General features: G+C 38.6%; 1 protein-coding gene across 2 annotated transcripts in view; it reads left to right on the top strand.

Moving 5' to 3' along the window:
- The window catches only part of LAMA2 (laminin subunit alpha 2), a 380,736-nt gene that overhangs the window by 228,277 nt on the left and 126,622 nt on the right, over positions 1–25,837 (top strand). For both annotated transcript variants that reach the window (XM_064447317.1, XM_064447318.1), the window contains exons 18-22: positions 5,047–5,133; positions 11,442–11,653; positions 16,295–16,401; positions 20,604–20,784; positions 24,228–24,364. In XM_064447317.1, coding sequence (XP_064303387.1) covers positions 5,047–5,133; positions 11,442–11,653; positions 16,295–16,401; positions 20,604–20,784; positions 24,228–24,364 — 724 coding nt within the window. The remainder of the gene's footprint in view (positions 1–5,046; positions 5,134–11,441; positions 11,654–16,294; positions 16,402–20,603; positions 20,785–24,227; positions 24,365–25,837) is intronic.

Genomic DNA, 25,837 nt, shown 5'->3' with positions numbered 1-25,837 from the left:
CTACTTGCTACCTACAATTTAATAGACAAGTGGCTTGAACACTTTTTGACTGGTTTTGTCCTAGTCAGTACCTGGGAAATGACAATACCAAAATCACTTTACATGATGTAGTTGAAGAAAACTGTTCTGAATCTTGTCTGGTTAGCTCTTCTTGTGCATATTAAAAAAATTCAAATTATGTGTATCATTTTGAATTAGAACATTTCGTTTATGCCATCCAGTATGGCTTCAGAGAAAAGGAGCCCTGCCTGGTGTAAATGGCACATGTCCGGATTATGCAGAAGAGCTACTATGGTGCAACACATACAATAGTTGTTCAGGAAGCTCAGGAAATGTTGAGTATGTGTCTGATAGGTTTGCAGTAGTAAGTAATGCTTGCCCAAATTCCAGCCACAAATTGGATGTGGCTCCCTTCTGAGAAGAATCACTGTTAGTCCATATAAGCATTTCAGAAGGATTGTAGGATTGTACTGGAAGACTGTAAACTATGCACAGAGGCTGCCCCGTCCTAAGCTCTTGACACGGCTTAAACATTTTAAGTGGCTATAGGAGCCGATAAATCCACTGGAGTAATCTCTTTTTTTCTCCCTTCAGCTCTGCATCTTCTATTTCACTCAAATTTTCCCTAAACAGAAGTCAAGATTCTGTCAATTAAATGCACTTTACTATTTAAGAGTATAAAGAATACTTAAGATTTACAGGGCAAAATAGGTGGCTACCACCCACACAGAGAGGGAGCTCTGCAAGATGCAGGTAACGAAGAGAACATCTGAATGGCAGTGTGCCAACATAAGGCACAGATGAGCCAGATTTTGCTCTTAAGTAGTTCAGGCTAACGCTGTTGCCTACAGTGGCATTGTGTCCTGTTAAAATTACACTGATCAGGGCAGGAATAATCTAAGCACTTATCAGCAGAAGTGCCAGGGGATTGTAGAATGGGAGCCTGCTTTCCTGTTATCACAGCTCTTCGGTTGGTTTTATTAGATATACATGGGTTTATTATGTCTGCTTCTCAGGCGTGGTTCCTCTGACATCCTCATTGCTCTCACATACTTAGTATTTCCTTGCATAGTTAATTAATTCTCTTTCTCTTGTTTGAGAACACTGTACTGACAAAGCAGGAAAAACACTATCACATTTATATCTTGTGCAGATGTGCAACAAACCAAGTCAAATAGATTGAATTTAGGTTTTTATTGGCAAAACGCCTGGAGACCTCTATTACATATTCATCAGAGTTCTGGCTGATTTACTTTCCTTTTTTAAAATTGAACAAGAGATTCCCCTTTTTAATATGTACTTTTCTTGAAAAACATAGGTACAAAACACACACAGAATATAAACATTCTTGAACTGTGAAACTGTGGGAGTCCTGAACCCTACAAAGTTTAGCCCTGCATTAGAATTGTGCGATAGCTCCCTATTTCTGAAATGGACAAAAGCAAAACTGTCATCAACATCCTCAAGCTTTGTAGAACTCATTGTAAGTTTCAAGCTCTGATCGCTTTACAGTTCGAGACCAATTATTAAATTTGTTTATAAGGAAAAAAAAGAGGTTGTTAAAGATTTAATGTGTTACATGAAGGCTGCTGAAATACTAGTTTTATTTTCTTAGCTGGCAGTGAGTTTGGTATGCTAGGGATAATATATGTAAACAATCCAGACTCCTTCACACATCCTTCACATGAAAAATAAAGAAACTTCTACCAAGCTCATGTCACTGTACAGATGTTATTTCTGAATAACCTAACAAGTAACTAATTTATGTAGAAATGTTTATAAATAGATGACTATAGATTTTAATTCCTGTAGTATTTAATTCCTAACATGGCATGACAGGGCATCTGTAGGTCTCTAAGCATAATGCTATGCTCCTGGTGCCTAGAGAATATTATCAATGTAATGAACCTCTGAGACACATTTCTGTTAAGAAATTAGTTTTGTCTTGTATAGCAGTGTCTTATTTCTTTATGAGGTTTATAATCGTTCCCATCACTGTTTTCACAGCACCTGGTTCTTTTTCTTTGCAATGCTACATAAGGTGGAGGAGAACTGTTCCATCCATTTTAGAAACGTGGTGGCGATAGTGTTGTTCTATAGTTAACTTAAGCTGATTTAACTGCTGCTCATTCCCTCTCCTCTTTCCTAATGGCAGCAGTTTCCATATGCAATCATTGAAGCCAATCATAAAACCGCCTTCTGAAGCACAACAGTGATAAGTGACTTGCCATATGTCAGAAAAGAACACTTGGCCAAATCAGGAAACCAAAATTAAGTTGTCTGAGCTTGTTTTCTAGATCCTGGGCTATATTTTCCTCTTTTTGCATATGTCTCCATGTTTGTACTTATATGATGCAAATGAAATCAATACCCATATTATAAATGGCATATGTAATGCACGCTTGACTTCTTCCTCTTATCTCTTCTCATTAATGCATCAGTCTTACACACTGTTCTAACATTCTTAGTCTTTAAGGACTTTCAAATAAATTGATTTTTTTTTCCATGGAAATTATCAGACAGACTACTATATAATTCTTTCTACCAAATGTAGATGTCTGGGATGATTACTGCTTTTCTCCTGAAGTGGCAATGAATTTAATATGGGTAATGAAGACCCTGACAGGCATGTTTTATCACTGGAAATGGGAGATAGATGATATCTCACTCAGCCTGGGAAGGCCTACAAGTAAACTTGTAGCATGTGAACTAGAAATTCGGCTTTGTCTCAGAATGTTAATATTTTCTGGGAGAATTAAATAACATCACAAATTTATTCCCAAGAGATGTTTTCTGTAACATACTTGTAAGCCTTTAGGAAGCTCTGTCTCCCAACATAGACGTATCACACACATACGCATACTGTGTATTCATACTTTTTCCATGTTCTGACTGGTATTAATTTTTACTCAAGTTGTTACCTTGTGTAAAAACTGAAAAGAGTGATGATGAATCAAGGGGGACTAAGATTTTTTGAAGCTTCTTTCGGCAGATCAATAAACACTGTTCATTAGCATTTTTCACTAATGAGTAATGAGATTCTAAATAATCAGGAAGATAAACTCTTCTCACCCTGCTATCACGTATTTCCTTTATAGTATGCAGATGGGAATTTCTCTAATACATTAATGTTTAGCGTTGAGATGTGGACTGACTATTAAGTCAGAGAAAGAATCAAAGGATGCTAGGTCTGAGCAAAACCCTTAAAACATGGAAATTCTGCTAATAATTATTATTGCTTAGTAATAATAAGTACTTGATTATTATTATCCTCAAAAATATATGCAGCTGAATTCAGAGCTCTTGATGGAACTGGTACAGTCAATCTTGTGCAATGCTATAATGAGCTGTGATAGCGTCTCCACAAATTTTCCTATGTAGCTCTTAGAGAGAGTGAGGTTGGGACTGACAAGCAGGACCTTATTTGAAATAAGTCAGGTGCTGCTTATTAGATTGAATGATAATGTGTGCCTCAGTTGAAAATTGCTTTCATTGCTATTTAAAAATAGAATGAACAATTATTGTTTCTTCATTTGGCTCCTCATGCATTCATGAATCTATTCTTAATTGAATGACATATTCCAAAATAATCCTTATGGGAAAGACAAAAATCCCAATACCTGTCTAAGTTTACTGGACCTGACCTTCTCACATTTTTCGTACTGATCTCTTTTGTCTGTGGAATAACTTGCCTTATGACAGACAGGTTATTTATAAATGGAAATAATCTGTAAATGAAACAGAATAAAGAGTAACTGAGGTCAGATCATAGGATGGATAGACTCCTGAGAAGTGAGGTCCAGTCACCAGCAGGTAATCACATTACATGATCCCAGCTAAGCTTTTCTGGCTTCCCCGTGCCTATTATTTTCCAGAAACCTTCATCGTATATCCCGCTTTAATTTATCTAAGGTCGGATTATGTCTATTTGTTACTATAGTAGCATGAACTTTAACCTTGAAAATACCTTCCTTCTGATGTCTTTGTTAGAGCAATTACATTCCATCTCAAATTCTGTTTTCCTAGGTTACAAAAGATAAGTTTAGCATCTTCTTTTGAGATAGGTACTTTGTTTTTCTGTTGTGAATAGTCACCTCACTATGCACCTGCTCCCATTTTTTTTTTTCCTTTTTTCTATTTGCTTGACCGGAATTGATTACCATTATTTATATGAGGCCCTATAAAGGTGCTCATATGTCTCTGTCTCTAATAATCATTCCAGAACGATAGAAGAACAAGTTGCCTCTTCTTCTGTGCGGAGGCATGTAGAGTGTCAGGAGGTTTCCTCACAAAAGTGTGTTAAGGAAGAAAGATAACAGAAAGCAAAATGCTAAACAGTGAGGGAGCACAGTTCAGAGTTAAATACTAACATTGAGAGGTGGAGCTGGCAAATGCCTATGGTATTCTTGTTTATTTAAAAAAAAAAAGCTAAAAATAAGTAGAGGATAGCAAAGAGGTAAAGCTCTCTACTCTGAAAGCTATTCTTAAATTTCAGCGTGCCTGTCTGGCCTGTTGCTTGAGGTCATTTGCACTCAATTTACTCAAATGCACTCTCTGGGAAGCTGCAGCAGATATTTCCCTTTTTGCCCCTCCCCTTTCTTGTTCACTGGGTTCCTTTCACAGCCGGTTATATGCAAAGTTAACTGAGCTTTCAAATCAGTTGTCCTTCAGAAAGATTTATATAGGGGCCACATTATGGCATAGATTGTTTTGCCAGGCCCTCAGGGGCGCAAACAAACAGCTGTACATTCCTGCCTTTTTGATGGTATCCAGACCACTCGGTGGCAGGATCAAGTCCCGTAATAACAGGCTATTGGGATGCTGCCATCCGTTACTCTATATTCAGTGTCGCAGAAATAGCAGAGTCATTCCAAATTCAATTTGCTGGAGTCAAACTTAATCCCCAAGTCCTAGACCAGAATCACTTTTCCTGGGCACTGTTTTGCAAATTAACGATCTCAGAAGTGGGCAAAGAGCTATGCTGCTAAAAATCTTTTCTTTATGTTTCTTCCTTGTCCCTGTGTTTACCCAATACCAACAACACAGCTTTAGCCCAATGTGCCATTTTGACCGAAGTCGTGGATTAATATGCGATGAATGCCCAGCTGGGTATGTGGGACCACGCTGTGAAAGGTAAGCAAGCATCGTGCTTTTAACCATATGAGATCTGAAACAAAAGTATTTATCACATGGAACACTTCTACCTTTTTATTACTTCCCCCTGTCATCCCCATTCCTGTGTTCTGAAACTCACTGAAGACATTCCTGTGCATCTTATTCTGATATTGTGTCCATGCATTTGTATATTTCTAGTGCTTGTTTTTTTTTACTTTACAGTAAAGTGCAAAGCTTCCAAGAAGCATTTGCTGAGAAGTAAGAGCCTGTTATTAAAAAAGTTATTCTTCTAGCTTTTCTGTCACTCTTCTGAGGTTTTTATAATTATTTTGTCTCTTTCGTTATGTAAAGGTTTAGAGCAGGGTGAATCAAGTATTCAATAAATTACCAATGCCTCTTTTTGAAAAGTTAATATGCAGCAAAAATATAGATCTTCTAATACGTTGATGATTTTAATTATTTTTTAAGTAATATTTTACATTTTTGTTGCTTCTCATTTCCTGTTGCAGTCTTTATTTAGCAAATAGAACAAGCTAGGTTTTAATGACAAAAAAGAGAATTCCTCTTTGCCATGTACATAGAAAAGCTTGAGATATATTTTCTACACTTCATTACTACCTGTACAAGGACAAATAAAAAAAATATGTCTGGTCTGTCTTTGGCTATGACAGGTCTGAGTGATGGGTTAGTACTGAGAAAGTTCTCTCCCCTTCTTTTATTCTGTTATTCTGAAAGGATCACATGGAGAATTTCAATGAAACAGGCGGCTAGTGTGAGTGCAGGTGCTAAGCTCCTGGGAACCCCCTTCCACAGGAGGTGAGACTGCATAGACGAGGGATATCATCAGTGTCTGCACACCTTTCCATCCCTTGGGATTTCACAGGATGAAAGAGCTTTCAGGAGCAGTTAGTGTGCCAGGGGACCTCTGCTAGTTGTTTGGAGGTCATGATGAATCAGCATTGGCTTTGGCTCCATGATCCCAGTCCCTTGTGACCCTGCAAATGACATCTTTTTTAAGAGGGGTTGGGGGAGCCAGATAACTGGCTGACACCTTGCTAGACAGTTATGTGGCATGAAAACATGGTACTTTTGTTGCTTAGTAGTCTTTTGCCATTTGGCACTTTCATGAGCCTCTTGCAGCATTTTCTGAAGTAAACCCTACAAAAAGGTAAGGCCTTTGAATGAAGACTGATAATATTCAGGCTGGGTTGAGAAAAAGTAGGAATGAACCAAGAGGCAGAGCCAACCGGGAAAGCAGAAACCTGACCATACGCTGTGAATCACCCTCTAGTCCTGTCTTTCCAATTTACATTTACAACTACTTCCTTTCAAATCCCCTGTTGTGCTATATCTGTCCTAAAGTGAGAGTGCAGGCTGTCACCTGCTTCCACCCATCACCACTGAGTCTGCTCCTGCTGTGTGCTATTTCTGCCTGTCTTTTCCTGTCTGTCTTGAAGTCAACACCTTCTTTCAGCTAGTGGGCTGTGAAGTTAATGACGGCAGGAATAAATCACATCAAGAGCACTTTGGTGGCAGTTTGTCAATGCAGGGTCATTGACAGCTTCCATTAGCAACAAGTGGTATTTCTGAGTGGAGGAGAGGCTATAGATGCAGCAGGACAGAATCTGAATAAGTGGCAGGCTTGGATTTTAGCCTGATTGCCTAAGGAAATGAGGCTAGTGTGATCTTTTTGTGCATGTCTGGCTGGCTGCCCGCAAAGACATTTGAACTTGTAGGTCAATTTCAACCAAATTTGATAGAAGGGTAGGAGGTCTCAAAGATAATAATTGTTCCTGAAAGTTTTGTAAAAATAAGTGGCTGAATAGAGGTTAATAAATCAGGACATATCATAGCTAAGGGGGAGAATACTGTGCGAACTCACACCTGATTAAACAGCAGAGAATACATGAGAGAGAGAGAATGAGAGAGATTATTAAAAGTCCTGCCATAAGAAAACTTTCACAGGGCAAGGAAAAAGTGCTGCTGTAGCCTGAGGGATTACTCCCTGCTGAATACCAACATCCTGCAGCGAATAATCAGCCCTTAGCCTTGTAACCATGAGATATAAATCCACTGGAAATTAGGGAATTCAATCCAGTGCTGATAGAGCTATTTGCTTTTAATTGTAACAAGTTGCTTGGAAATGCTTGCAGTTGTCAATAATAATGAACAGGGAAAAGCATGTTGCCTTTTGCTATTAATACTGATTGTATAATTGCTAAAAGAGTTTACATGAAATTCTCTTTAATTTTAGCAACTGCGAAATGACAAATGATCTGGGCCACATGATTCATTAACTGCACAGTCCTAAATTATCATGATGTGCCAAGTATTATGAAGTGAGCGTACACAGTACTGTACTTATTTGGCCTCCAAAATCATCCTCTGCCACCTAGGGAAATAACATCTTTCAGATACATATATATGACTTGTAAAAAGTCAAAAATTTGCTACTTCTCTCACTTGAACTCTTCAGGAAAATGTTGCCAAAATTGCTCAGTGTTCTGAGGGGTCTGGCTCCTGGCACCATCAAAATAATTGCAGTTATAAACTGTGTTGGGTGTTACCAGATATCAATAATTGTAGAGGAAGCCCATCTTCCCCATTTAATCCTTTTCCCCAAGGAATTAGTCTTACGTTCCTCTCTTGCTTAACGCCCACTTTCCCAAGGGATATGAGGTAGGACAGACACTCTTCTAACCCCACAGAATGTAAAAAAGGTGTCCTTTGAGCCCAGCACATTTACAGGATGTTGATATGCATTTTCCAACTACACAGTCTTGATACAGACAAGAGCATACAAGTGTAGGGGAAAGAAGCAAATGGGCGTCAGTCTAGCTTCTCCTGTAGCACTCTTTCATTCGTTAATATGGTTCAAGTGACCTTTTCGTGCTAGAAGGAGAGATGAGAGGTCAGTGTAACTTAAGTGGGAGAAGAAGGGTGAGCTGGGTCGTGTCATTCCCCACCTGCCCCAGCCCACCATTCTTCAGGTCTAGCACAGAGTGCCACCAGCCACAGACTCTTGTGAGTCCCTTGGCTTCAACCTGCTGCTCCTTCTAGTTAATGTAATTCTTCCACTAGTGCCAGAACTACAAGTGTGTGTTGTAGCACTGATGGGAAAATGGTCAAACATTCAGGAGATTTGATACAACAAATGTGTGATGCAGGACTGTTTACAGGTTGCAAAGGTAGGCATGCTGACCTTAGAAAATGCAAGATTTATGGTTGGTCATACAACAATAACATTTGTATTGTGCACCTGAGTTAAGATTTTCACCTGTGTGTCACACGCTGTTTTTCCACAGGGCTTTTGCATGATTTTGTACACAGGTTGAACACACATAAGTGTCAAAGCAACCATAAAAACAGTATTTCCAGACTTTAAAGTGTTTGGATTTGCAGCCTAAATTAACCATGTCTCAAGGGTTTTGTTTCCAGTAGATATAAAGAAATGTATAAAATAGGCCTGTGTTTGTGTGTATATATGTGTATATACACAGCACCATTTGGGCTACTATGAGGAAAATTAACTCCATCCTGGCCAGACCCAGTACACATACATACACATATATTTGTATAGTAACCCTATATTTAGCACCAGTTATGCCAAATAAAAAGAAACAGTGTCAGTCACAGACACACCTGCATTTGAGGGTAAAGGTGAGCATAAAGGAAGAAGTAAAAATATGGAAACAATCTTTCTTCACTGGTTTTACTTCTATTTTTGTTTATTTTTTCATCTCGGAGGTGTTCTGTTGTATTTAGCAGGTTTTTATTTAGATACGTATTTTGTGTAATACATGAATGTAATTTTCCATGCCACATACATTATTGGGTGTTTTTTTTTAATATGAATCTTGCCAAACATGTGATGCTTTGAATTTGAGAAGAGTAGCTGAAATAGAAATGTCCTTAAGGGAACAAAGATGGAATTAGTGAAAGTGGGATTTTTTTAGTCTTCCCCTGCAACTTCAGGAGAAGTGGGAGAAAAAGTGGAAGAATTTAGACAGATATATGCACATGGTTTTCTCTTAAGCTTAACTGGTTTACCCCCACTGTCAGGATCATCTTGAATCTGGATTTGAGATTATGTATGTATATAAATAGAACATAGCTATGCGATAGTAGAGGGGTTTGCTAATTTTAATTAGCAAAGTCTAAACTGATGAGAATACAAAGAGTTATCAAGGTTGCCTGCTGTTAATAGAAGGAAATGGGTAGCAGTGATTTTCTCACAAATCCCTGGAGTGTTTTCTCTGTGAACTGCTTGGTACATTCCTGTGAATGCTATCAGATACAGAACTAATCCCTAAATGAAAGTGAAAGAGGAAAAGGAATACACATTAAGTGAAGTCAAATAGATTAGTAGTACCAAAAGATACAGATTTATGACAAACATGCCAGTAGTAAGTGAGAAAGATCTCAGAACAGTGTGGGTGAACTTCACACATCATCCATTTTAGGTAAAATGAGATAACTGAATACATTATCCAGTTATTCTTTGGCTTTGATAAAACATGGCTATTAATTGTTACATGTATTAAGAGACATTCATGGCCTTTGTAACTGAGATGTCATTGCTGAAAAAAAGACAATTTGTTTTGATGAAAGTAAGCTAAAATTCAGTCTTTTGTGGTTGCTGAGATATCCTCCATCCAAGGAAAAAGTATCCATTCCTTTGCAGGGAGTACAGGGAGGTGCAATGGTACAGTACATGGCTATATTTGTGACAGGTTCTGAAAATAGATTTCCTGAATTATTCTAATGACAAGATGGTGATGTATTGCTGCCATGAGGAGGTAATTGTGAGAGATGGCTATGTTAAAGGAATAAAGGATAGTGGGCTAGACTGTGAAAATTTTACTCATGTTCTCGACTGCTTACATGCACCCGAACCACTGGACCATTTATACATATTATTTGCCTATGGTCTGCATTGTGGGTAGTTTTAGAGAATGGAAAAAATCCTACTTTGTGTAATGTCTTACTACAAAACATTGTTCAATTAGATTCAACTATCATTTCCTCCCTAGTCTCAGTCATCCATCTTTATAATCTTTGCTAATGATATTGAATAATACCTAATAAATGTTTAGGCAGCTTTGTTTAGGATCCAGTTGGAAGCTTCATGAGACATTCTGGATGCAAGGAAAAAGATTAACTTGATGAGTGTAAAGGGACAAGAGTGAAAGCATAGTGGGACTCTGCATTCCTGTATTAGGATGGTACCCAAAATCTTTGCTCAGCCATACCATCCAGTACTTCTACAAAGCAGAGAAGAGATCTATGTACATCAGAACCGCCTTCAAACTGAGTTTAAAATAGTAGGCAACAGTAATTTATGCAATGTGTTTTACATACTCTCTGTTTTCTCTACACTAATTGGAGTTCATCTGAGATGCACATGAATAACTTCATTAGCTGGAACTGGGCAATTTTTCTTCTTTTTCTTCACTTTCTACAAGTTGCTCTTACTGTGAAGTGTGAGCAAATGTAATGGAAAGAGAAAGCAGACCAGAATATAAATAGGAAATAGGCTGTGAGACGAGTAGAATTTTGCTTTAAATACACAGTCATGTGAGGTCAGATTCACTAACCTGTTTTACATGGTACTTACAGGAAATTGCTGGTGGGCAAGGTGGAAAAGAAGGTGATATTTTTAAACATCTCTGTTAAGATATGAAAGGTATAATAGACACCAGCATAGTTTCTGTGATAACGAGCAATCTTTTTGTTACCTGCCTGTACACAGAGATTAGCAATCCATTAATTTTATCCATAAGCATCCAATTAATCCATTAAAAAAAAAAACAGAAATCTGACCAGGGGTCAGGCCAGGTCCAGGGAAGGCTAAATCAGGGGAGGCTTTTGCTAGGGAAGCAAATTTATTTCTGTATTACTTTCTAAGCCTGTTTTTCTAAACTAAAGTTTTTAAGGTAGAGGGGAAAAATCATCAGGCTTGCTGGTAAATGACTACAGAACATCTAGACATGATGTGCTGAAATACAAAGCCTATCTAGCATGGACCTGAATTCCTCTAGTGTGCCAACAGACAGATTTCTTATTATGCTTTGTCTCCTCTTCAGTGCCAGTGACAAGATTTTTCTCCCAGTGAAATCTAATTACTAGCGGAACTGGCAGGATTTCAGCTGGTAGCGTATCTACAGTGTTGTTAAAAAGGAAAAGGAGGGAGAGAGAAAAAAGACGCTTAAGAAATACTTGAAAGAAGATCAAATACTTTTCGGTGATTAGTGAAGCAACAAAATTAAGTATTTCTAATAAGAGGATTATTTAAGGGTTCTAACTGGTGATGTCTTTTACCTTAGGTGTGCAGAAGGCTATTTTGGACAACCTCTAATACCAGGGGGATCGTGCCAGCCGTGCCAGTGTAATGACAACCTTGACTTCTCTATTCCTGGCAGCTGTGACAGCTTGTCTGGTGCTTGCTTGATATGTAAGCCAGGTACAACAGGACAATATTGTGAGAGATGTGCTGACGGATATTTTGGTGATGCTCTTGATGCAAGAAACTGTCAACGTAAGTCATGAACTTTTACTGCTCCTGACAGTATTGATCTATCCTATATCCATGTTCTTGAGAGGAAGACTGTGCCTCTGTATGTGTGAGCAAGAGGATGATATGGTGGGCTTAGACCTCTAATAATAATAGTGTTTTACCTGCATCTGCATCTGGAAAAGGAGACTTCAAAGTAAATAGAAAGAAGAACCTATTAAAAAACTTCCTGCTGTCGTTGAAGCAGTAATGAGGCAGACATGGAAAAAACCTGGGAGAGCAGAGCATTGCATAGATGCAAAAGGTTATATTAAATGTGAGATCTACAAAAATAAATACAAATAGATGAAAACAATTCACTAAAAAATGCTATAAGCCATCCAGTGAAATCCCATTAACTAGTGAGATTGGTGCTGAAAGGAGTGATATTTCAGTTACTGTAGGGTCCAACTTTGGCAGCACTTATGACCTCCTTCCCACCTACATGACCTTAATAAGAGTTGGGAGGTGCTGCCTCTTACAGGGTGAGATTCCCCTGCCTCCTGCAAAGCAGAGTCTAAAATCTCCTGACAAATTTTCAAAGGTGCTTTGGAGGAAGATACCTGGCACTGCAGGGAGCTACCACTTCTCAGCTGAGTGGCAGCATTTTTTTTTAAGTGTGAGCCCCAGCTCATACTTCCCCATAGTGGTTCCAAGAAATTATTGAAAGCAGATGGAAGACTTAGTAAAAGCAGGAGCTTTTGCTTCTGTAGAAGGCAGTGGCTCTCTCTGAGCCTTTGCTGGCACAATTCAGAATGCAGCTATTAGGCAGAACAAGTGCTTTTAAGTTAAAAACATTCTTCACATAGCTCATTCTTCTAACTTAAAAACATTCTACTTAAACCCTATTCTGAGGAATGGAATACAGCACGTTGTAAACTGTCCTGAAAGAGCAGAGTATTTAATTTCACTCTCACAAAGATTTAATCCCTTTCTTTTTCTTTCATTGGAATAAACTCAGAGCAACTCTATTGAGTGCAAAGGTGTTATATCAGAATAGATCAGATATTAGCAAGTAAAAGAGCTGGGCCACTGTCTTACTGCTGCGTGTATGGGAACACAGGGACCACTTCTGCCATATGTGTTGCAAACATGAAAGTCTGAGCCACTGGCATCCGCCTCCAGGCTTTGCTCTATTAGCGGCTTGCAGTTTGACAGTGAGAATACTAAATACTGTTGGACACCCTAAGACTGCATGGGAGCCAGTGAGATGCAGAACATAACCAGGTTTCTCAGCTAAGGCTAATAAACACTGATATACATAAAAATCATGCATAGCCAGGAAGACACATACCTGTGTAAATGCTTTCTGTACCTAATTTAGACAATGCTGGATAAAAGTTGGACAATCACATATATTCTCTGCATGAGTTAACAGTTCATGATGAATGATGTCATATAAGTTAGGGTGTTCTGTGTGTAATGTGATTTCAAAGAAGTGTATTTCAAAAATTGTAGCTTCCAGTACCTTGTCACCATTCCTCAGGCATCAATAGGACTGTTGCTTTGAACATTTCTACAGTAGTGGCAGCTGCGTGGGAAAGAGAAGTAATATGAGGAGAGCTCAGAAAGCATACAAATTTTTAAAAAGTATTAAAAATAAATAAATATTTAATGCAGAATTACAAGCTTTGCTTTTGTTGTTAGTATCACTGACAAGGAGAGCCCCCTAATGTATTCATAGCCTTGTGCTCACAGTTACCTTGTATTCATCTACTCTCCACCTTCCATGTGGGTTTTCTTTTTTGCATATGATTTTTTTATTTCCTCTGCAGACTTCCATGAAGTTTGCCCTGCAGCTACAATATCAGAGGGACTGTGCCTTTACTTTGTTGTTTTCAATTTCGTTCCTTATTAAAAAGCCAAATCCAAGAGTATTGCAAAGCATGAATTTTGCTTTCAAATTATTGTTTGAAATGTTTCTTTCTCAGTACAGTGCTGTTGTCATCTGCATTAACCATTTCAAATGACGGTACAACTTTACATCACTATAGTGTCTCTGGATTTCTTGGTGTATCTGTAAAAATAATAAATCTGAGAACACTGAGGAAATGTCTTAGGCTTATTTGATTTGATTCTAGTAAGTTGCTTTTTGGTGTGAAACAGCACGGCGTGCTGAAGCAAATACCTGGAGGTTGTGCTGATGGTAATAGAGCTAAGTGACATGAGATGAATTAAAGCAAATATTCAAGTATGCCTGTGTGCTAGTGCATAGGTACTACTGCTAGAGAGGAGTAGGTGTGTAGGTTGATTATAAATACACACGCATAAATATTTATACAAATCAAGAGAGAATGAGAAGGGTCTTGACCAGCATCATTTTGGGAGAAAGTAAGGCAAATTTCTCTGACAGGCTGTATTGTGTTGTGGCAGCCATTTGGAGGTTTGGACAATAGCTAATTTTCCCAGTAGAAGTGAATGAATGGGAAGGCTTTAGGTGAGATAAATGCAATTTATTAGATTGAGCAACAATTTAGTAGATTAATAGCCCCGACAGTGTGTTTCTTCTCTATGTATGCACTGCCAGAGCCAAGAAAAGCAGTCAAAGTCTTGACTTCCAATTCTGCCTTGCCACTGTATTGCACGCAGTCATCTGTGGCTAAGTTAAGAATACATGGTATGCTGTTTGTGGTAATGTATAATATAAATAGGGCAAAGTAATCTGTTTATAAAATCAGTGTAAATTTTCTTTTTGATTCTTGTGGTGTCATATGCCTTATAAGGAAAACAATTAAAATAAGACAAGCTTTGTTTTTTGAGGTCTATATAAAAAGGTTAGTGAAATATTAATTGGGAATTGTGGTTTGCTTGGACTGAGCTTTTCCATCATCTTTCACTGCTGACCATTTTAATTAAAGATACTCGAAATTTATATATGTGATACTCATCACTCTGTACAGTGTGAGAGTAAAAAAGAAGCTATGTTCATTGCAGCAGAAGTGGTTTAAAGTGTTCACATTTTTTAAATATATTGCTAAACAGAAAGAGATCAAAACCTCTGAAAGTATTACCAGACTGATAGGAGAGCCCAATGTATTTTTGTTACTTATCCCAGAATATAAGACATCTTTGCAAATATTTGAGAAATAAGGCCATGTACAGAGTAGCAACGCTTATAGTCACTTCCACTTAAAAGAAGCAACTTTTGTAGAATACCTGAAAAGTGGGGGAAAAACCAGAAAATAGTCCTTTCCATTTACAATGTAGCAGGCCCAATAACATAATAAGGAAGCTCCTGTTGTAATAGTCTATATATAGAGAAAATATAACTGCTTTGTCTCAAATGGCAGCTTGTGACATGCAAGTACGTGACCACCATGTGTTCACTGTTGAGACTCTTAAGTGTTTCTTAAAATGAAGCTGTCAGGTTGACAAAAAGACCAACTCATGCAGTCAGGGCACTGCAGGAAGGCAAAAAGTAGATTGGAGCCCTGGTTTACAGAGTTCATTGATAATCAATATAGAAGTGTGGATTCATTCCCCTCTGGGGAAAGAAAAAAAAAAAGGATGTGTAGGAACCAGCTCACACTGATGGAACTGGTGACTGCATGGCCATAGTCCCTGTGACACCCGATCACATCCCTCTTCTCCACTGTGAGTGCTAAAGGGATTTTTCCCTAATCTCTGCATGCCAGAAGAATTGTCGTCAAAGGACATAAAGGGTGATAGAAGGCTTCCCAAAAATTTCTCTTCTCCTAAAACATAAGAATTTAGAAGACAAAAGTGTTATTTTCTTCAAGAAACAACAGTTCCTTTTCATTGCCATTGTAAATCCTTAAGAGAGCGTTGTGATGAGTTAGGCTGGTCAGTTAGGTTACGTTTCCTCTGGGAACTGTGATGCTGTTGCAGAGACAGAGGTACCAGAGAGTCACGGGAGCAGATAATCCTCGGTTTCTTTTTCAGCTGTACTCCAGGGTGCTGTCTGTGAGGAGGAGCTCTTGCGGGGTTGAGGAGGGTGCTACCCCCATAGCGAGGCCCCTGGAGGTAGCCTTGTTCTGGGTCCTCAGCCTGCCAGCATTTCCTGCCTACAACAGGACAGCAGGACCAGTATGTGGAGCAGTAGGGCGCCCACCTGCCGTAGCTAAATCCCATAAACACCTCGTGTAAGGGTCTGTACCCTTTGTCTGTACCCTTTTTTTTCTCTCAGTGCCAGCCTGCCCACTCCAAGGTTTGTGGCAATGGCCTGGCTGTTCTGAGGGAGCAGCTTCTGAGAGGGAGAGCTCTGCCTTCCACCACCACCACCCCCAGTCCAGAAATTTGGCACTAATTAAAATGTAAAGGCAGTTATTATTCTAAAATCTTAATTCTCCATCAACACATACTCAGTAATGTGCCCTAAACATCTCCTTTTAATCTTAGAGGCACAAAGAAAACAAATTGTTTATGAAGTCAAGGCAAAATTTCTCACTGTAATAATTTGGAGCAAAATTCCACATTAATATGTGGATGGGTTAATGTGTGTTGTCACCGTATGGGAGTAACACCTTCCTGCTTTACTCAGGCCTGCCTTCTTGGGTTTCTCAGGCTGGTAAAAGCCACACTGTAAATATTTGTCTATTAAAGATAGCTTCAGCAGCATACGTGTTTTAGGAAATACATTGACAGCTCCTTCTTCTTTTTCTGCAGCCTGTCACTGTCACATCAATGGCTCCTTCTCAGAGATCTGTGACTCTCGGACAGGCCAGTGCGAGTGTAAAGCCAATGTGGTTGGGCGCCGGTGCGATGTCTGCCAGGTGAGTGACAAGAAATGCCATTTTCTTTCCGTTTTCGTCCCTGTTTCTCATGACTAAACACAGTTTCAGTTTGGACAGTTTTTCTTTTTTGCTCATTTTTCACTTAAAGAACATATATGTGTTGTTCTTATGTACAGAATGGTAAAATGGCTGCTTTCTTTTCCAAACATGTTCTAGAACAAAATGCAGAACATTGCATGCAGATATATCTTAAGCCTCACTGTACATACAAGTACATTTCTGTATGTGGTATGTACACTTTATATTCTGAATGCTTGTTATAAATAAATTAGTTAATATTGTAGCTCTGGGGGAAAATCCCTCTATGACAAGAGTTGCAAAATATCTGATAGCATCTGATTTTCAAAAGAAGAAGGATGCTAGTTTACTTCCAGTGTGAATGTTCTGCTTTTATGTTTTTTCTTAGGGGTTCTTCCTGTATTGTCAAAACAATGTATTCTTTTTTGGTGACAGTGTCTTTTTCCTTGACAGTTTTTTTGCTGTCTCATAAATCACTGCAAAAAACAGTGTTTCATGAACTTTCACGGAGTTTTCTTTAGGCTCCTAAGGAATACGTTATAGGTGGCTGCACATTTCTCTAGCTCAGCGTGAGGACTTGTGGGTTAGGCCTGTGTCCTCAGAACGCCTCGCATGTGTGTAATTTAAAACACATCATAAAAAATTCTGCAGAATCACAGAGATTATTTTCACTCTGTGTAAACTGCATAATTTCTGAAGAGGTTTGCTTGCACTCTATTTTCAACAGTACTTAAAGAGTCCGTTCAAAGAGAAATCATTGGTATCAACAGAATTCGCACAGATTGCATAATGTACACAGAAAATATGTCAAGCTTGTTGATACAATATTAGCTGTTGGTTGGAATTCATCTTTGTTTACTACTGTATTTACTACTATCTTTATTCCTGTATTCTTTTATTTGCTGCAGTTTCATTATCTTCACTTTCTAACTGTTTACTTTCCATTTTAAAGCCCAGCTACTTCTGGGCCCCAGAAAAGCTGTTTTGTATACCCTGTGGCTGCAGTGCTTTAGGATCCATGTCACTGCAATGTGATATGTCAGGAAGATGTATCTGCAAATCAGGATTCATGGGCAGACGCTGTGAAATCAGCAGACAGGTGCCTAAATTGAAAGAAAATGCACGAAGCAGTCAGCAGATCCGAGTCCCCCCTCGGAGATGGGGCATCAGCAGCGCCAGTGGGTGCCCACGGGGTGCTTACCGGCCTGCTACTCCGGTAATCAGAAACTGTGTGCATTGCATGGGCTGAAATCTCATATTTGCTTGTGTTTGGAGCTCCAGCAGAATTTTTTTTTTTTTTTTTTTTTATTTATAATACATGTGCCACAATATACGAAATTATCCAGAAACACACAGGCTCAGAAGACAGGCAGCCTTTTAGGATACTTTCCCACTTCTAGGGCTTCTCATAGCGCAAATGACAATGTAAGCCAGAAATCAAATAGCAGAATACGTCCAAAAGCAGCACCATCAACAGCAGTATGCACAAACTGTATGGGTGATGTGCATACATCAACAAAATCAGTGGGATTTTCATGGCCTTCAGCAGGATACGACTTCCTCTTCTAACAATTCAAAAACCAAAAGCTTATGGAATTTGTGAGAAGGATCAGCCCCAGACCCAATGTGTTATGATCTAATCCTGAAATATCAAACGTAACTGGTGCTAAAAGTTCTCATCAGTGAATACGGCCAGTTATCTGAGCCATTTTTAACCAGGTGAAGTGCCTGTTATTTGAATGTAATGCCCAAAAGAATGGAATTATTCATTGTTTATTACATACCAACAAAGCAACCGGTTTCCTAAAATGAAGTAACTATGATGCAACTGCTTCTAACAGAACAGTGTTTTAGGAATGTTTGGGTTTTTTCCCTGAAACTCAAAACCTTCGCACTATCTCGCCTGGTTTCAGAAACACCTGGCAGTGTTTCTCCTCCTCAGCCAGACTCCAGGACCCATGCCATATTTGCTCATATGGCTTCCCTTGGAGAAAATGAGCTTTTACCCATTTAACACATATTATGTAACTGTGTTGCCCACACAAACACTCCAGATACACTGATACAGGGATAAAATATAACAGCATATTCAGAAAATTCATCATCTTTCCTTATTGTCATCCAGAATCTTATCTCTTGTTCAGTAAATGTGATGCTTAGAATTTCTGTAAACTAGCTTTGCTGAGGGCTTAACTTGGGGGTTCATCTTGGGGGTTTGCATGACTGATCAAAATGTCTTTGATTGTGTAGAGCTCATCACAAGCATACAACCCAGCGTGCTAGTGATCTTCTCTTCCTTCACGCAGTGTGGAGTGCTAGTGTATCAGACTTGTTCTGGCTTTCACCCTTATAATCAGAATTTATTAGATCCTATCAAACTTGCTATTGAGAACTGAGCTGCATGCTGTGCGTTGGTTACTTCACTGCATTAATCTGAATGCCCGTCCTGAGTTTTTTGTGTATTCATATTTCTGTGTGTTTCTTCCTGTGGAAAAGAAATCTTTAGAGATAGTCTGTATATTTTATTGAACCTTGGAGTTTACTTACATGAGTTTGAGTGTTTCTTTCTCTCTGATACACCATGTTTTGTCATGTAGAAGTATATAATTGGCAAAACATTTCAATATAGAATTTGGAAATGAAAATCAGTGTAATTATTATATGTATAAACAAGCATTTACTTAAGTTCATATGATTCTTCAGGCCAAATTCTGACTGTAGGTGTGGTCCTGTATTCTGATACCTATCTGCGGATTCTCTATGTGGAACTTCAATATTAAACTCAGAGATCAGATTTCAGGACTTTTTCATGGAAGCCTGCTGAAGTCTTTGGGAATTCTCCTACACAAGAGGTTAGGGGTTCCACTGTGGAACAAATCCATAGAAAATGTAAGTCAGTGCACCTCCACTGACTTGAAAAATCTGACCTGATGTATACTAGTTAAAAACCCTAACACTGCATGCCTGGGTCACACAGTAGTACATTGTAAAAGTAAATATATTCCACTTTGTTCCATTTATATTCATTAGTAATGATCTTTTCAATATCTTGTCTTTATCATTTTGCTTTCCTAACAAAGTCTCCGATAGACTTTTACTATTAAATGTTGTAATATCTATCTCAAGTGAAGTTAGTAATATGATTTGGATTTCAATATTATCTGAAAATCATCATACCTTAAAAGAAGTAGGAAAGTACTCCCATTTTAAGTGACTCGAGCTCAAGACTGAGTTCAGAATTTGAATATCAAGTATGGTTTGCTCCTAGGAGCCTCTGTTAGCTGGTGCAGTGAAACCCATGAGATCTGTTGGTTAAAAGCATCATGCAGAACTCCATATTACAGTATACAAATGAGCATGTCTCTTCCCCTCTTTACAGGCATATTTTATGCACTCCACTAGCGGAGTTGAGGAGGAAATTTATTACTAGAGTTGATAACATCTATTCTGATTCTGTAGGATCTTTACAGGACTCAACACAAAAGAAAGCAAAGAATGAAAATAGAAGAGAAGCAGAGGCTCATTGATTGATTTTATCTTATACCTAGACCCAGCCCAAAGACAGAGTTTTTATCTTAAAAATAGATAATTCTCATTATTTGCTTGTAATGTACACAAATACATTATATCTATGTTCTTCTAAAGTTATTTCCAAATATCATTCAAAACAAATGCCCTCACGTTAAGGAATACCGTATACAGACATTGCTCCTGGTAAGAGAAGATAAAATCTGGTTGTTCAGAGATTTTTCAGTTGAATCAATCTCAATTCATAGCTAAGATTTTGAATTCACTCTCTTAGCAACAAAATCTGCCTGACATAATCTTGCAACCCAGACACAGGATATGTATATGGCACTGACATACATTCCGTTTCTTGTGGGAATTGCACTTACGGAAACACGACCTCAAAGGAAATGTCTTACACTGCAGAACATTCATTATAACATCAGGTAACATTCTGAAACCTTTCTTCTTTTTCAGCTGTGTAAGGTATTTAGTGCCCTTGCCCCAGTGTTTTACAGCTACAATCCAATCTGTTATGAGGAGTAGTTCAGTGATGAAGAGGAAAGAACCACCCTGTTCTCCCTACACTCTCAGCTTTTCCTCTTTTCTTCTGGTAATCATTCCATGTACTAACTGCTCTTCCTCTCTCTGTGCAGCCTGGAACATTTGGCTTACAGTCTTCAAGAGGATGTGTTCCCTGCAACTGCAACTCTTTTGGTTCCAAGTCCTTTGACTGTGATGGAGATGGCCAGTGTTACTGCCAGCCTGGAGTGACAGGGAAGAAGTGTGACCGCTGTGCTCATGGATTTTATAACTTTGAAGAAGGAGGCTGTACTCGTATGTAAACTCTTTGCATCCAATTGCAGATTTATTTGTTTGTTTGTTTAATTATTTATTTAATACTAATATTCTAGTTTGGCTAGTTCTGGATTCCTTAACAAATTTTCCTGAGGGGTAGGTATTTCATAGACAGCCCTGTAAATCGGTCAATTGGCAAGGATGGTGATTGGCAAGAACAAAAGACCCGAGCAATTCCCGCAATTTTAAGGTCAGCTTATGGCTAGTCTACCACATTTAGAAGGAGCAGGTATGTTGTTTTCTCCAAGTACTTTCTGCCAAAAAAGTGTCTATGAAGATCCTATAATTTAGTTGTGGTAAGAGTATCACAGAAGGCTGATTAAGGTGCTTGCCAAATTACAGCACCTTGAAGGGATGTGAATGGGGAAAAAAAGAATGAAAATCCCTTTGCTTCCAGTTTCATCACAAGCCTTTTCACCTTCCTTACATGGCTGATCCTTTTTTTATTAAATTTGTATACAGTAATGTTTAGAATCTTGCTTACTTGGATACTTTTTGTGTACAATAAGATCTTCAGATAAAATTTGCTACTATGTCCCCTGTGTAAACACATGAAAAGTATGCTTTTCCAGATGCTGAAACTCTAGCATCAGAAATAAATATATCCAGCCACTTCTTTACTTTTATGTTTGTCCTTTTGGACGTTAGATCAAACACTGAAATGAATGCTTCCTGTCCTTGAAGTAGTACAGACTGCTACATTGAAAAGAACGTAACTGATAGGTCTCTTCACAGGGAAATATCTATCTGTGCTAATGGAACTGTAGTTTTAAAGTCTCATAGACTCATTTAGGTGTGATCACGGGAGACATGGATAGTTGTCTATTGTGGCTGGCAGCTGGGACGCCAGAAATGGCAATGGCCCTGCAGCATTCTTTGCTGATTGCAGAGTGCTCTGAAGCCAAGGATATTGCTGCTATTCTTCAAGCAGAAGCTGCATTCTTTCCAGAAGCGGAAATCACCGTGCCCACTATCCTATTCCTCCTCCTTTCCCATCTAGAACAGCAGCAGAAGCAGCAAGCCTAGGTCTCTGCCTTTTTTTTACTCCCTTTTTTCATGGAAGGAGCATCGAGGCCTTGAGACCCACATCTCTGCAGCAAAATTCAATTTCACCTGTCGTGTTGATAAGCCTTGAGCCAGGCTGTATTTTAGGTCATATTTAAAAACATTACTCTATGGTATTGTCTCCCATGGGAAGGAAGGGCTCTGAAAATGTTTACCACCTTGAAAAGTGCAAACACGTTGGCACCTTGGGACAGGGAAAAATTGGTTCACAGGCTCACCATTTAGAGAGCTTGAAATAAAATGCAAATTATAACTGCAGTCCTAAAACCCTTAGCACATATACAGAAGGAAAAAATACTAGTTTATCTTCATGATTAGTCTCTTATTGTAACATTTCACAGTTTAGAAGCACATCACTATTGTGAAAAACTACAAAATGTTGTTAACTTTATACAGTTGGGGAAGGAAAAGGAGAGGGCAATTAACAAGATTTCACATTAAAATTTTAACTGCTCTCTTGGCAAACTTGCAATGACAGAGTTTAAGGAACAGTGATGGAATGGGAAAGTAGTGTGAAGCCAAACAATATTTTATACAGAAATGTATCTGCTTGTGGTCATCAAATATTTTAAATAACTGCAACAGCTAAAGATGTTCAGAAAAGTCAGATTTTTAAAAGTTCCAAAGGTAATGCAACAGATGGAGAGGAATTCTGTTTTCAAGATGCTGTTTTTCCCCCACTTATTTTTAGTAGACTTTTTATGTATTCCTTCAAATGACAAAAAAAGAATTAAATTATGAATCACAGAGAAAATCAGAAATTTAATAAAAGTATATCAAATCGTGCTAGGGAGAAAGTGCACAAAAATGAATTCCATAGTGACAGTTAAGTATCAAATAAAATATTGGGCCTCTTTTATCTAGCATTTATCCAAAAGGAATATAATTTGATTTTTTCTTGTGCAATAAAAAACCATAAAGCCTAAAAAAAAAACCCTAAACCATCATCAGTTAATGTTGACATTCCAACAGCAAAGATACAAAAGAGATTTCTATTTCACTACTGCTTGCCACAAATGCGTTGGTTTTTTTCCATATTCTTTTTAATAATGATAAAAGTAAAAACACAAAAAATATTGGTGTATCACTTTCTTCCCCTCCATGCCTTTTGAACCAATTTTGTTTAAGAATTAGAAGCCCACAGAAGAGCTGTCACATCTGAAAGCCTCAGTCTCCCAACAAGAGATGTATTCTAAAACATCTTCAAGCCAGAGTGTGTCAAAAGATTTTATGTAGCATGCAAAACGTCTTGTTCCTGGCATGACGGAGGCAAAACTTACTATCTTCTTTGCAACATTTACCTTATTTTGAAAGCATTGATGGGGAAAAATAAAGGTCACTTCTTATTTGAACTACATATATGAGTTCTATCTTTGCACATCTCTTACTTCAATTCAGAGTAAAACTAGAAAGTATTTCATACAGTAAAGGCAATGAACATAAATACAGCCCTCAGCAATGAACGCTGTGTTACACTGCCCTGTGAACACCCCAAAGAACAGATTTTCGCTCAGAGAGTCATAGTTTGCTTATGATGCATTTGCTATGACCTCAGGGGCAATGCTGATGGTGGGTATGAAAATAACCATGCACCAGTTCTGCTCCTCTGAGCAGTTATGTGTCTTGTGCCCCATAACTACTTATCACTTACACACCTGGAATCTGCATTTGCCACCAATGAGTTCTTCACTTAATAATGCTTTAAGAGCAAAGACCACTTTTGGAACCACTTCTAAAACCAAAGTCTTTCTAATTGAATAAAATCTGCAAAGAATCCCAGTTTCCTGTGGAAAGGCACATTTTTTATATTATCCCAAGACAAAATATGTGTAATCTTAAAAAGGGGAGTAAAATGGGGAAAAGAAACTAAACCACCTTTTTTGACCTTTAAGAAAAGTATGCTACAGCAGCAGAAATTTCAGGAGGTTGGCTCAGATTGGTGGAAGAGGTTAAATACACTGTAGGTTCCCTGCGTAGACAGCTTGGAGGCCGTCAGGTGGCTTCTTGCACAAGGCAGCATGGGCCCAGAAACTGTACAGCGATACTCCCTCAGCTATGTCACGTTAGTGTGCTGTCTCAGAAGTCTCTCCACTTCTACAGTCAGTGTCTTTATTTTTCCCATTCTGCTCTCATTGCAGTTACTTCAACCTCCGTTAGCCTGTGTTGCAATTCTCTCGGTTTGGGTTTCTCTGGGTTTACCCTACCTTTCCTGCCCCACTGGTCTGCAGATAACTGAGAGTTCACTGTACAGTAAAGGCTTTGGTGAAATGATCCTAAACCTGTTGGGGTCTGTTCTCTAGGTGTCACATAAAGGGGTAACTTTTCCTCTGCTTTATTTTTGCCTGTCTTCCATGAAGCCTGTGAGTGTTCACTTTTTGGTAATAACTGTGATCCTGTCAGTGGCCGCTGCATCTGCCCTCCCAATACTGTTGGAGACATGTGTGACAAATGTGCACCAAATTACTGGGGCCATAACATTGTCAGTGGCTGCAAGGTGAGTGGATCTCAATTTTCTCTCTGTTGCCTTTTTCCCAATGGATAAATACAGTAATTTGTATCTGGAACACAATTTTAGGTTTGTAAATCATGGTTTGTCTCTGCATTGCGAGTTTTGGTGTCAGACTGTGGTGTAAATGTTGGCGATCTGTTACTGAGCACTACAGATCCTCTGTCTCATGTATACAGCCTGTAACACCGAACACCCTGTTTACACCGCTGTCATGCTGAATGTGTGCCTTGCTTGAGCCTGGTTTCTTTTATTATAGCTGAGTTTAACGTGATTGAGGAGTTTACCACGTTATTGTACAATGTATTTAGATGTATGGTGATGGGTAACTAACAGTGCATTTGCAGAACAAATTGACTTTGGCCCTAATTGTGATACTGCTGGGAATATGTACTTGAAGTTCACTTGAGAAGGGCTTCAACTTGTGCATAAAAGACAGTGAAAAGAGAAGGAAAGAAACAACCACCTTAGCTGTAAAATGCAGTTTTTTTCCTCTGTTCTTAAAGGCGTAATAAACCTTCTCATTAGCCTTTAATGCTCCTTCTTATTCCAATGTTTGGCACAGTTAAAAAAACTTCTGAAGGGGAGGGAAGAAGGGAAAAGTAATAGGAAAACAAAGATAGTATGTCAAAGAGGCCATGAAAGCTGTTGTTAGTGCCCTACTCTTGAGTTAAGGAGAGCAGTATTTGGTTAATGTTGAAAACTGGTGACAGGGAATATTGTTCAATGTTAAAAGCCTTCTCCTCTCTGCCGTTCTCACTGATGATGAAGGATTTATAGTACTGCTGTAATTACTCCAAAAAACTATGTCTTGTCTGAACATGGTCATACACCATTAATGTTCTCTTTTAAAAGGCTGTTTGTCATGTAGCTCAGGCTGCAAACTAATTATCAAGAATGATTTCCTTTTTTTATGTATGGAAAACTACTCCTCCTGTGAAACCTCTGCTGTGCTGCTTTGATATAGACTCTTGGCTTCTGAAACCAGCCTAATGAGGTTGAAGACCTCTCTTTGAGCTCTGGAGTATATTCTCTGATTGTCTTTTATGTGAGCGCATTAGTATGGCAGTTCCATGGCACCATCTAAATTAATAATGATGTCTCAGCCCACATCTCTTTCAGTATGTTGCAACTAATTTCTGCAAAGTGAGATGTGAATCTCCGGCTCGCGCTCTTTGTAGAAGATTTCCAGGGCTGTCGTAACTCAGGGGGACAGAGAGCATTGCATAAAACTGCCTGCTCACAAAATGAACATAACGTGTGATTGTAATTTAGGTTTTGATATTGCATACCAAGCTATTTCAATGTATGGTGAACAATTTGCTTTCTAAGCTTTATGTTCAAATGTATCTTGTAGAATAAGGTTCTGTCTGTCAGAAGGTTTTATTTCTTAGGTTAGGTAGTAGTCTAGCAGTCTAACATTTAACCAGTAGTTAAATAGTTTCTCTGGCATTCAGTAAA

Source organism: Phalacrocorax carbo, chromosome 3 (genome assembly GCF_963921805.1).
Source record: "Phalacrocorax carbo chromosome 3, bPhaCar2.1, whole genome shotgun sequence".
In the NCBI taxonomy this organism is placed as follows: domain Eukaryota; kingdom Metazoa; phylum Chordata; class Aves; order Suliformes; family Phalacrocoracidae; genus Phalacrocorax; species Phalacrocorax carbo.
Note: the sequence above shows the minus strand (reverse complement) of the source record. Positions and strands in the feature narration are given on the sequence as shown.